Genomic DNA, 13,312 nt, shown 5'->3' on the forward strand with positions numbered 1-13,312 from the left:
GGCAAAAGTTTCGCACCACTCGATGTGCTGATAATGACGAAAGTCATCACGTGTGAGTGGCCTCTCCATTCGGGCAACTTTTGCTGGGAAGGTGCGAGCACGCTGCCGACATATCAATAACGTTTTAGTTGCCCCACGTCGACCTGGTCAGCGCAACGCCCACCTCCGCCCACCCACGATGCTCATGTGTGCGGCAGCTGTGTCGACTACTGATGACCTTTTAATTGAAGTGCCAAAAATGTAGTTGAAGTTTTTGTTAGCATTGTTGGTTGTGCATTGTAATTTGATAACCGACTAATAGTCAATGGCGTGCATACTGGGCTAGCAGTCCAACTAGCAGTCCTTAAAGCTGTGCTTTGTGGGCCCTGTTCAATTTTCTAAAGTTTAATATTATGATTTTTTTCTTTTCATAAATACTGCTTAAGAATTTTGTATTGAGCCGGCATAACAGAACAGTTTCATCTATTTATTATTAATTATTATTGTAAATACTCATATTTGCTTTATGAATTGCTTTATTAATAATAGTCAACTCAAGACTAGAATTATATGCTAAAGTCGAGCGAGACCTACTCTTAAGCCACAAAAATACTTTATATGTGGAATCAAGAGAGAATTATTATTTAATTTATTATTAATTTATTATTTAAACATTATTTTTTGTTAATGCACATTTCATTTGCAAACTTCAAACTGTTGTTTGCCTTAATCGTTAATCGTCGATATTTCTTGGACGCATATCGAGATCAACTATTTTGATCTGCAAAAGGGATAAAGGGTCACATTTTTTAGGAAGTAAAAGTAAAGTAATCTTTTAATAATATTGGCAAAACTGACAAATACTTTTCCAAAATGAACTATAAATTAGGATACTTTTCGGATCAAATCGCTTTAAAAAAATAATGTCTAATTGGACTGTATCAATTTTCGTCAAGCTAGTTTATTGCGACGAACTCTTTCGATTCCATTGAAAGGAATAGCTTCTCCCGCAGTTCTTTTTGTCTAATTCTTTGAAGGAGTCGAATATTTTTTTCTTATACCCTGCAGACTACAAAGTTGTTTATCAAAGCAGAATCATTATATGTAGAAGCAGACTCGCCTATAAAAGTAGCAGAACAAAAAAGCTTCTATAAGAGAAACAAAGATTCACCACAGCTTCCATTGGTACCACTGCGAAAAAATACAAGAAAATTATGGCAATATTGTATTATCATAATGATTAACAATATTTGTTTTCGTAACTCTGCTTTTCACAAATTGTTTGCAACCTGACGAGAAATGAATATTTTCCTCTAGGTTTCCTCATGAATGCCAACTATTTCAGTTGCTTGAATTTTCAAATATTTAAGAAGTCTATTGCACTTCTGACTCTGGCATTCAAATTCTTGTGCCAAACCAGCACTTAAAACTTCGCTAACCAATAATTATTTTTGATTAAGAAGATGCGCGAGCATGCACACAAAAATGCAAATAAAAGCGCCGAAATTCAATAAACAATTTGAAATAAAATGTTATGATAAAGTAGAGCCACGAAAATCCTTTAATAAACAGGCGAACAGGCAAAGTGGCTGGCCGGCGGGGGACATTCTCCAGAAAGTAACAAATTCCGCGTGGGCTGGCGCCATTTGCCGCTAATTAAACCCTTCGGGGAAGGCGCTGAAATCTGTTGGCCAACAACCAATGGGCAAAAGTTTTTCCATTAAAGCAAACGCCATAGCCGCAGGCGCACGAAATCAAAAAGTAAAAATTTATGAAGCGTCTAATTGAATAAATTAAAAGCAATAATACCTTGCAATAATTGCGCCTAATAGAGAAACTTTTCTATGGCTGGGGTGAATGTTGGCCATTTGGCAGTTTGCATTTGGAATATGTCAAGAGGGCAACAAGAACAACATCAACAACATATGCACATTCTGCCACTGACAATGGCCAAAGCTGACAAGAGCCAAGGAGAATGTGCTACTGACTTCTTTTGACATACGCCAACGGCAGCAGCAAAAGCATCGAGTTATGTGCGTCCCAGCCAGCAAATCCTGCGCACGCAAACGCCAGCCATAAGTCAAAATTATCAACAAGACGAGCACAGTGGCAGAATTTACGCCGTGTGTCCTGGAAAAAAGGAAGCTGAGCCTCAGACTGACTGGGCTTGGCCTCGAGTGTGGCAACTGTCACGCACGTAGGCCACGCAACATTGCGAAAAATATGTCTTTGATGTCATAAATCAATTAGGATTGCCTGCAAGCATAACGACGCGACGTTCAGGAAGACCATGGGCATGAGAACGATGAGGACAGAAGCTATCCAGAGCCTTAACACACACCCACACATACACAGACCAAACAACTTGTTAGAACGGCTCACTTTTTGCCTTTTTGCCTCTCAGTTTAAACTGCTGACTTCTCCTTGACACTTGAACTGGTGTTTTGAAGTTTGAAACGTGACAAGCAACTGCAACAATTTGTTCTATGTTTAATATTAAATTAGGTACAAAAAATATAAACAGATTTCATAGGGTCGGATCAAGTGAGGATATCATGACTTTAAAGTGATATTTTGCAGCACTGTTATCAATTTCTCTCGAACAATAGATGGTTTATCAACACTTAAAACGTGTAAAGTTTTTCGAAAATAATTGCATTTACAAACCGAACAAATTGCAAATTGGTTTTAATTTATTTCAAAAAGAGTGCGCACTGCTAATAGAATATGCTATTCGAAAAATGAAAGTAAAATGAAAATCATAACCTTCTAAGTGAGACAAGAGTATTTTTTAGCGTTGGAAGTCAGCATCAAGTACACTATTCGTGAAACATGCATATACTTGTAGTACATAGTTCATTATTATGATTAAGTTGGACCTCCAAAAACAGTTTCTCAGACACAGTCGACAACATTTTCCATTTAAAATTCTATAGCTTTTACAAAAACCTTTTGCATTCTATATTAATAGTCTTATGCTAAGGAAACACAAAAACACGCATTCTTTGGACAGTCAAATTATGGAAAATTATGCAACTAATGATATTTCTGAAAATTGTTTTCTGTACCGAAATAAAAATTAATTTAATTTAATTAAATAAAATTATGAAAAGTACACTGGAATCACATTTATTTGCATAGCATTCAACAGCAATCTTAAAAGGCCTAACTACAATTTGTAGGGCTTTTTAACAATTGTTTAACATCTTAGAAGCGATATGGAGCTCTACTTCAAAGTAATGCGAAAGCACTTCCGAAATAGAGATACGTCCGGGAAGAGGAATGTTTTAGTCCCACAAACCTCCCTGCGACGGCAGATCGAAATCATTTCCCCTTCTTAACTCGAAAAAAATGTGGAAAAATTGATTTAGCAAACATTTGTATGCAAATATAAATTGTCATTTCAACATTTGGCATACCAGCATAATTTTACTTCCCTGCAAAACTACAAAAATAAGAGAGACTGACTAGACCTAATCTTAAAGGCGAAATTGATTTTTAAGAACAGTCTTCTAGTTTTACATGACATACGATCATCATTATTTCTTTGTTCAACTTGAAATCGATGAACATCTTCATTCATCAATTGAAACCTTCCATATCGGAGCGTATGGCTATCTAATGAAGTTTGTGAAAGCGTTTGCAGTCGTTTCAAGGTTTTATAATATGTGCTGTCATTGCCTGCCTCATCTACTCCCACACTATCTTCAACTCCTTTGAGCCTTTGTGTTGCGTAATTATGGCGTAGACAAGTCACAGAACTTTCGCACTTGGCGCAAAGGAAAGGGAAATGAAAGGGAAATTCATCACACAATGCCGTTGTCGAGTGCCACCAACTGTCATCGTGTCATGTGTGGCGGCGGCGTTCCTCTGCATTTATGTTAGTATATCAAACATAATTAAGGAGTTCCCCAGGACCCTTGCTCGCACACACGCACGATTACTTGACAATAAACAGAAGTTTAATTATTTTGCAAGTTGTGAGAGGCCTCGGGCCGGGCAAGTGATTAAGCCTCCAGATGAAGAAGACGACGAAGAAGATGTCGACGCGTGTGCATAGTAAGGTTCACCTTTTGACTTATGATGACTCTGGTTATTTCTGCGTCTGATACTGTTGCCGACTTGCCTGATGTATTGCTTGATTTATGACATCTGACAGCTGACAACTAGCAGGCACCACCGATACTAACACCAAAACCAACGTTATCAGCATAGCAGCCTTAAAGCCAATGGATTACTCAGGTCCCAGTGCATGCGATGCCGCTTTAATTACTCGAAAATTAAACAAGTTTTTAGCATATTTTGCATAAATCAAACAATTAGTCACGCCGACAACATTACGGCTCGAGACTCCCTCAAAAACTATTGTCCACTTTTTGGCAAGGATTTTCTCTTAGCCTTTTGGCCTAATGTCTCCCTGTGGTGTTGTTCTGAGCGTCGTCTTACAACACCTTCTTACACTCGGAGAAAATAGTATCTTGTAGATTTCAAAAATTTTATACTACAATCAAAATTTTCTATGAATTATGAATGATTTTTAAAAAAATAGGCTGATACTCAAAAATAAATGAAAGATTAAAAAAAACACTAATAAGGTTATTAATAAAAAGAACCTTTATGTAAAAAAAAGAATACCACAAAAAAATAAAGACGATGTTTGTTAAGACATAATACATTTTTAACATTTCCCTAAATTGATCAAATAATTGAAATTGACGAAAACTGTATTTATTTTATTAAAATTTAATTAATATTCTTCTTAATTCTTATAAAAGAACCACAAAATTGCAAAATAAAAGGAATTTCTAAATTTAAATAAAAAATTTAACAAAAGCAAAAGTATATTTAAATATTTGAAGGCAAAGGTCTGGTAAGTTCAAGGAAAAAACCAAATTAAAGGAAATGTATTTATAAATAGCAAACGATGTGACTATGTAGTTCGCTCATATTGTAATTAATCTGATTTAGTTTGTAAGACTTAGTTCGTATGATTTAGGTGGCACAAAAAGTTGCGTTATCAATAGGTTAACAGAGCTGCAAAATAATGAACGTTAACTGCATCGATCTTTTTCTATTTACTCAAAAAAAGATTCAATTATTAAAATTAAATTTTAGTTCAGTTTCAGTTCACTCTTAAGTAATTATGTGCTAATTCAATTTAATTTATGTAACATTATACAATTAATTTCCAGAAAATATCAATTTTTTGCAAACATATTAAATCGATTCAGATTCGATTCTTTTTGCTGTTCTAGTAATGCATTTGGGAGATGCGCAGTATTTAGTTGACTTGTAACTTATAAATACAAGTATTTAAAAAAATCCATAATTTAAAAAAAAAAATAGTGTAGCATTGAAGAGAAACATTTTAAAATAATTATAAAAGTCGTAGTAAAAATTGATTTAATAAACATAAAACAGCAATTTCCTAATTTTGGAATCTAAAATAAAATCATTGGACTTCGCGTTACGTTAAATAGAAGTATTTAAGGAAATCCATTTTATTTAAAAAAATAGGTTAGCATTGAAGAGAAACATTTTAAAATAATTATAAAAGTCGTAGTAAAAATTGATTTAATAAACATAAAACAGTAATTTCCTAATTTTGTAATCTAAAATAAAATCATTGGACTTCGCGTTACGTTTTTCTGAGTGTAGGGGGTGTAAACGGGTATGTGTAGTCGATAATTTATGCGACATTTGCTAGTTTTCCCTATAATAACTTCTAATGTACCTAACACTGGCCTTTTGGGGGTTGTTTTGCTTGTTGTTGTTGTTGTTCTTTATAGTGTCCGAAAATATGCAAGAAAGCTGCTGGATGCCGCCGTGTTAATTTATGACTTCGGGCATTCAAATTTATGAACTACACCCAAGAAAAATATAAATAAATTCGTATATTAAGCGAGTAACATGTTGGTGTGAATTAAAGGTAATGGGCTTCTTACGTTTCCCATCGAGAATCTTCTCGACTGTTGTCCGCATTACATAAGCAAAGCTGCTTTCCATATATCATTTCCGTGCTTCTTCTTCTTCTTCTCGTAACTCGTGTAAAGTTCACTGCACTTGCTGCGGTCCAGGAATTGTGCAACGCGCTTCGTTCTTAATGGAAAAAACTCGTTCGCAAGCCTCCGAAAAGCTTGTAAGCTGTCAACGGCAATCAAATTTAGCATTTTATTAGCGTATCGGGTATACGAGTACAACACCTGGTGGCGTTGTCATCGGCCGCTTCGCCTCATGCTGCTTTCACTGCAACGCGTATTTGGTAATCACGGCGCTTGCCTCACGACGCACAGTGTGGCATAAATTACACACGTTTTTCGTTTAAATCAATCGAGTGAACTATCAATTGTAAGCCAGATATAAAAGCTAGACTGCAGAAATTCGTGCACTGCTTTCTTTCGTTTAAAAAGCAATTTTTTTTAAACTCAAATCCGAAATGTAGTTTTTAAATAAATCTTCAGCTTTTCATACTCTATTATTATCGGAGAATTAATATCTTAATATCTCCATTAAATATTTAGATCGATACCAATATACCCAACAAAACATATTATCGAATATTATCTAAATACATATTTAATTTTATGTTAATTTTATTTGTTCTATTTTTCTATTTTAATTTTAACATAACATTTTATAATTAAAATTTTTATTTATATATATTTTTCCCGGTTGTGTTTTTATAATTAAAAGCTAGCTTCAGAGCTGAAATTCTTAAATATTATTCAGCACTTAAAGCTGAAATTTTTAAATGTTTTTCAACACGAAGAGGTGGTTCCCATTTATGCCAACATTTGATGAAAAAGAAACTTACAAACTGAAGAATATTCTTTTTTATACGTTACTTAATTAAAAATGGCGAAGTCTTAGGTAAATAAAGTCACTCAGTATACGCTTTTGTAGATCAAGACATATTCTATTCATCTTAAAATCGAAACTGGATCTTTTGCGAAACAGTTTAGAAAACTTGTGTAGAAATAAAGACAGATGTGGAAGCCAGAACCTGCTTCAGAAAGAGAAACCATCGTGTGAAGAAATAAATCAAATGATTGGCAATGAAGAGAGCACGGGTATATTTCAGAAACTTGCACTAAATTATTTATTAAAATTTTAATTAATTAATTATGGAGAGCTAAATTCATTCAAACATTTTTTTTTAATTTTTTAAAAATTAAAGTAGAGTTTTATTTAAGTCTTTAGTCTCACTGTTATTTTAAATGGATTTTCAATGAACTTTGCTTACCTTTTGACGTCTATGATCAAATCACATTTATCTCAGAACATACATTTATGTTGAACTTTATAAATTACGACACACAATAGTCAATATAATTTATGCATTCCTTTTATTAATATTTTATGCACTTATAACATCACCGAAAAATACAAATTTCGAAGACAAAGATATAGAATTATTTCATAACTGATCTACCACTGTGCAAGATGGTTCAGTGCCCTCAAATTGTGTTGACTATTTAACGTTTGGATGGTTAGTTGTCTGATCGGTTTGTTTGTCATTCGTTTCTTTCTTCTGCGGCTAACTTGATTTGCATAGAAACTGGGTTAAATGTGGCAAAGAACTTTGGTCTGTGTAAAGAACGGGTTTTGCCATTTTTTGTTTGTTGGTCAGAAAACATTGCGAAATATTTTACTATCATCGCACATTTTGGAGCGATGTTTAGCAATCAGTTGACCAACAAACTGATTATGGAAGTTGCACAAGTTAAGCTCGAGCTCGACTGTGGACAACAAGATAATGCAATTAAGTCTTGGAAAATCAAATGTCAATCACGTAGACAACATGAAAACCTGTTCGAGCTCTCTAACATTTCAATGACTTTGAACTTTTGTGTGAGCGTCTTCACTATAAATAATAATAAAATATTGGGCCTGTCGCTGTTTACTTGTAGGCTCATTTACATATTAATTATTTGTTTAACCCATATAAGAGGTGCTCCAACGTCCCACGCCACTTCCACTTTCATTGGAGCACGACTTTCTTTACAAGAGACCAAGATCACGATTTAATTGTGGTTTGACAAAGCTTTGTAAGACGTTGGCATCGGCATCGGCGTCGCTGTCGCCGCTGCAATCGCAGCCAGTGCTGGCAGCAAACTGGTTACGTCTGCGTCGCGGCTATCGCCTGATTCTTGACGTCGCACGATTCTTGTTTCATAAAAAGTCTTTGGGTAACTTTCTTGAGCTTCATTCGCGTTGGAATCGCGGCTCTAAACGTATCGTGTGGTTCGTTGAAATGAAAGTCGCATTATATCTGCTTCCATTGTTAGTTGGCGCCGTCGTTGCGCATCCAACACCTGAGGATGCCACAAGTAAGCCATCCTTACCCATCAGCTTTGCCAGCGAGGCTTCCCAGCTCATAGCCACGCAACTGCTGAAGCACAATAAAGACATCGACGCCAATCAGGTGCATTCCCCCTTGGGCGTTGCATCGATATTGGCGGTGCTGGCCGAGGCCTCATCGGGCGAGACCTATGCCGAGTTTAACAAAGTCTTTGGCTATCCCATGCAACGTTCCCAACTGCGCGAGGCCTACAGACGCATATTGGGCAACTATAAGAACCGGGATGCGGGCGTGGCACTGCCCTCTTTCCAAACCTGGCTCTACATCTATCGCAACTACACGGCGAACGATGACTACAAGCAACTGCTTCAACAGCATTACCACGTCGACGTAAAGGATATAAATCGCCAGGACTACGACTGGAGCGATCCCAACACCTCATTGACTTTAGAGGGCAGTGGCAGCGACCCCACTGAGCCCAGCAATAGCAAAGATGTCATTGGATTCGAGACTTTGAAGCGCATTAATCTGGATGATGATGCACCAACCACAATTGCCGACAATTACGGTGAGGAGGTGCTGAATAAGGAAGCCTCTAAACTGGATCGCGACATAGATGACAAGCAGTATGTGGAAAAACCTGTTGCTTTGGCCGAGGCTGAGCAGCTGAAGAAGAAACAGGAGGAGAATGAGAAGGTGGTGGAGAAGGAGAAGGAACAGCAGCCAACAACAACAGAAACACCCATAGAGTTAGCGGTCACTGATGCCTCAGTGGAAAAACAAGAAAAACCAGCTGTTGTCGTCGCTGAGGCAGAGGAAAATCTAGCGGATAAGCAACAGAACAAACGCAGCGATGCCGATCTGAATGTGGAGGAGAACGAAACGGTGCATGAGGATGAGAAGCTGCGCAAGCAGCAGCCACAGAACGGTGACCAGGTGCTGCTGACGACCGGCAATGAACCTGAGAAGGTGCGTCTGCCGTTGCAGAAACTGGAAAATGCGGTCAAGAAGGTGGCCAAGGAGACGGCCGATGAGATTATGATAGCGCTGGAATCACATCTCGGGGCAGTTAGCCGGGTAGGTGTTCAAAGAGATATTCTTCGCAAAATCTTAACTCTTCTCCTCTCTTCTCTAGGTTTATGGAGGACGTAGTCTCTTCCGACCCGATGATATTGCCTCTGCATTGAGCGCCAATTCCATAACAGGTCGTGCCGTTGGCAGCAAGACCAAAATGCTGCTGTTCAACGGACTCTACTATCGTGGTAGCTGGGCCCAGCCTTTCTACCAATTGCGTGATGCCGATGAGTTCTTCTTCATGACCAACGATGATGCAGTCAAGACACCCATGATGCACACCAAGGGCAAGTTTTATGTGACGGACTTGCCACAATTGAAGGCGCGTCTCTTGTCGCTGCCCTATGAGAATGCCAAATACGGTCTCTCCATCATACTGCCCAACGATCCCGAGGGCCTAGCCGATGTCATTGGCCAGCTGCAGCCCAGCGACTTCAAATATGCGCGTGAGAATGCCAAACTCTTGGACTTGCATGTGACTTTGCCCAAATTCCAAGTGGAGGAAACCTCCCGCTCTGAATCCATGCTGAAACAATTGGGCCTGAAGCGACTCTTTTCACGTAAGGAGGCTGAGCTGAACCTATTGTCCGACCAGGATGAGGACTTGCATGTCGATGAGATAGTGCAGTTCGTCAATGTACGTGTGGATGAGGGCGGCAGTGGAGCTAACTCCTTATCTGCAGCCACCATGCAGGCTCGCACACCCACTCCAGATGCCACACTTCCTGTGCCGGAGCCCGAACCTGAGCCAGGGGTAGAGAAATTCGATGTAAATCATCCATTCGCATACTTCATCATCGACACGGAGGAGCAATTTGTGCTGGCATCGGGCAAAGTCTATGCGCCCGAATTCAAGGATGAGCTGCCACCCGTCTCCATTGAAGTGGAACTGGAACAGGCGTAGAGCACCTTTACAGATTTAAGTTGCATTACGAATTTCTCCCATAAACAGTCTCTCAAATAAAAACAATTTTCCATATTTGAAAAAATAAAACTCTGCGCTGCATTTTCCCAGACACTTCAGGCATTCAGGCCACAGTCAAATGGAGACCATTTGCTGCGCAATCAAAACAACAATTAATTCGCCTACTCGCAGGGCATGGGGCACTAGGAACAACCCTTGGAACTCAATTGTCTGTCAGTAAATGTGAAATGTATCTAGCGGCGGGCATCGCTAATTTCCGTGCAGCAAATTTGTCATTGCAATTGCCGAGTTTGTGCCGTAAGGGAGGGGTTGGCTTTGTTGACTCGAAAACGTGGTATCTCAACGATTCTCAGACTGGTGAAGCGTAAGGCGCATCCGCACATTGCACGCCACGTGCCACAAAACTGGCAGCCCTGGCGAATTGGACAAAACTTTTCAAGTGGTCAATGGGCTGCAATTAAAAATCTCATTAGAATGCATGATGTCTTCTTTTTCCAAATACTATTACAGCGCATATTAAGGCGCACACGTTCTCACAAAATACATACATACTCGTATATACACAAAATACTATATAGAGAGTATAGTCACACATACCGGGAACTCAAAGCAAATGCGAAAAGTAAAACACAACACGGAAAATGCGTCTCGAGAGAGGCATGGAGAGAGGGAGTCTCGCCTTTGTGGGATGCTGTGAGTTGTGAACTGGCGCCGGACTGTCGGGCGCCAAAAACCAGAGGTAAAAACAGGAGTAAATGCGTGCCATGATTATAGTGATGACGACTGCCACCCCGAAGCGATGCGATGGCGATGCCAACAGACGACAACGTTGGAGACGACGACGACGACGACCAAGAAGGCGACAGCGACAGCGACGGCGATGATGTTTCATCTTTTCCACATGAAAACTCACGTAACAAAAATTATGATAATCATAACTTACTTTTTTTGGTTTCGTTTTTTTTTTGTGCTCTTCGTCCGATATGGAACTTTGTTTTGTTTGCCCAGACACTGGACCCTGGACAAAGGAAGTAGCGAGCGCACACTTTCCGTCTAGGTATTTTGTGGGCCACTCTGTCGTCTGCTTTTTTATTTTTTTTATTAAGTCCTGCATATAAATCAATGTTGGCTGATATGCAGAGTAGCAGAAAAGGTATAAAAGATTTATGACATTTTTCCAGCGCATAGCTAAAGACTGTTATTTAACAGCATTTTTTCTAGTTTTAAACAAAAAGTGCTTAGCCTCGGATAGACACCAACATTGACAACAACAAGAATGCGTGTGAACCGCAAATTGTTTGCGCACAAACTGTACCGACACTCTACCGATAATGAATTGTTGCCACACACTTATACGCTTAGTTTTTGTGTAATTTTTTTTAAATTTTTATAGAGTTCTGCGTTAACTTTTAAAAACAGAAAAAAAGAAGTAGCGTTCATTTGCCCTTAAATTCGTCCGTAGTTAAAGCCCAAAGAGATGGGTAAAGTAGAAAATGTACTTCATTTATTGTACTTCATTTCATCACATAACTGGTTTTTTAAAACATTATTTCACTATCTGTGGATATAAAACAAAACAATAATGCTTGACATTGGTTGAATATGTTCAAATGATTTGAAAAATGTTAACGCGTTTTTTTCTGAAATTAGAAGGTAGATAGTAGAGTATTCGAAAATAAAAATGTAAGCAGTCAACAATTTTAATTCGACTTATTTCAATATCAGTACCAGAGATAAGTACATATGTCACCAAACATAATATTTAAATCACAAGCACTTAAGTTTTTAAATAATAGCTCTTGTAAATTGAGAATCGAAAATAAAATTAATACAAAAACAATAGTTCGATCAGTGCTGGTCGAATTTTAGAATTAATTTATATAATATGGTTATGTTATTTACATAAATAAAACAAGAGAGAACGCTACAGTCGAGCAAGCCCGACAGTGTAATACCCTGTACCCAGGTAAACTTCCGTCACTGAGTTATATGCGCCCAAAGCAGCAGCAACAAGAGAGAACGCTACAGTCGAGCAAGCCCGACAGTGTAATACCCTGTACCCAGGTAAACTTCCGTCACTGAGTTATATGCGCCCATAGCAGCAGCAAAAAGAGGAAGAAGAAGAGCGAACTTGTTGCTGCAGTTTGGGGGGGTTGTACTGGCGAGAATTTGTTTTGCTAATAACTTTTCTTAGAATTGACCGAATTGAATAAAATTTTAAAAAACAGTAGACAACTATATATAAATTATGTGTGCAAAGTTTGGTTTAGGTAGCATTTGAAATGTGGACGCTATTGACGAAATTTTGTAGCGGGGGAAGGGGGGGAAAATTAAAAAAAATAAAATAAACTCGTCCTTACTCGGACCTAGGAGAATCTGGATGCCAACTTTGGTTATTCTAGCTTTTATAGTTTCTGAGATCCTCGCGTTCATCCAGACGGACAGACGGACGGACAGACGGACGGACAGACGGACGGACATGTCTAGATCGATTTCTCTCGTCATGCTGATTCAGAATATATATACTTTATGGGGTCGGAGATGCTTCCTTCTGCATGTTACATACTTTGCACAAACCTAATATACCCTTTTTACCCTACGGGTACAGGGTATAAAAAGAGGAAGAAGAAGAGCGAACTTGTTGCTGCAGTTTGGGGGGGTTGTACTGGCGAGAATTTGTTTCGCTAATAACTTTTCTTAGAATTGACCGAATTGAATAAAATTTTGAACAACAGTAGACAATTATATACAAATTATGTGTGCAAAGTTTGGTTTAGGTAGCATTTGAAATGTGGACGCTATTGACGAAATTCTGTAGCGGGGGAAGGGGGGGAAAATTAAAAAAAAAAAAAACATAAACTCGTCCTTACTCGGACCTAGAAGAATCTGGATGCCAACTTTGGTTATTCTAGCTTTTATAGTTTCTGAGATCCTCGCGTTCATCCAGACGGACGGACAGACGGACAGACGGACGGACGGACATGTCTAGATCGATTTCTCTCGTCATGCTGATCAAGAATATATATACTTTA

At 38.4% G+C, this 13,312-nt stretch overlaps 1 protein-coding gene across 1 annotated transcript in view; it reads left to right on the forward strand.

Annotated features, from left to right (window-relative positions):
• Positions 1–10,259, forward strand: part of LOC115620271 — a 56,495-nt gene extending 46,236 nt beyond the window's left edge. The window contains exons 2-3 of the mRNA XM_030513438.1: positions 7,931–9,358; positions 9,417–10,259. Coding sequence (XP_030369298.1) covers positions 7,931–9,358; positions 9,417–10,259 — 2,271 coding nt within the window. The remainder of the gene's footprint in view (positions 1–7,930; positions 9,359–9,416) is intronic.
• Positions 10,260–13,312: the final 3,053 nt, after the last annotated feature.

Source organism: Scaptodrosophila lebanonensis, unplaced genomic scaffold (genome assembly GCF_003285725.1).
Source record: "Scaptodrosophila lebanonensis strain 11010-0011.00,11010-0021.00 unplaced genomic scaffold, SlebRS2 tig00000024-arrow-pilon, whole genome shotgun sequence".
Classification (NCBI taxonomy): domain Eukaryota; kingdom Metazoa; phylum Arthropoda; class Insecta; order Diptera; family Drosophilidae; genus Scaptodrosophila; species Scaptodrosophila lebanonensis.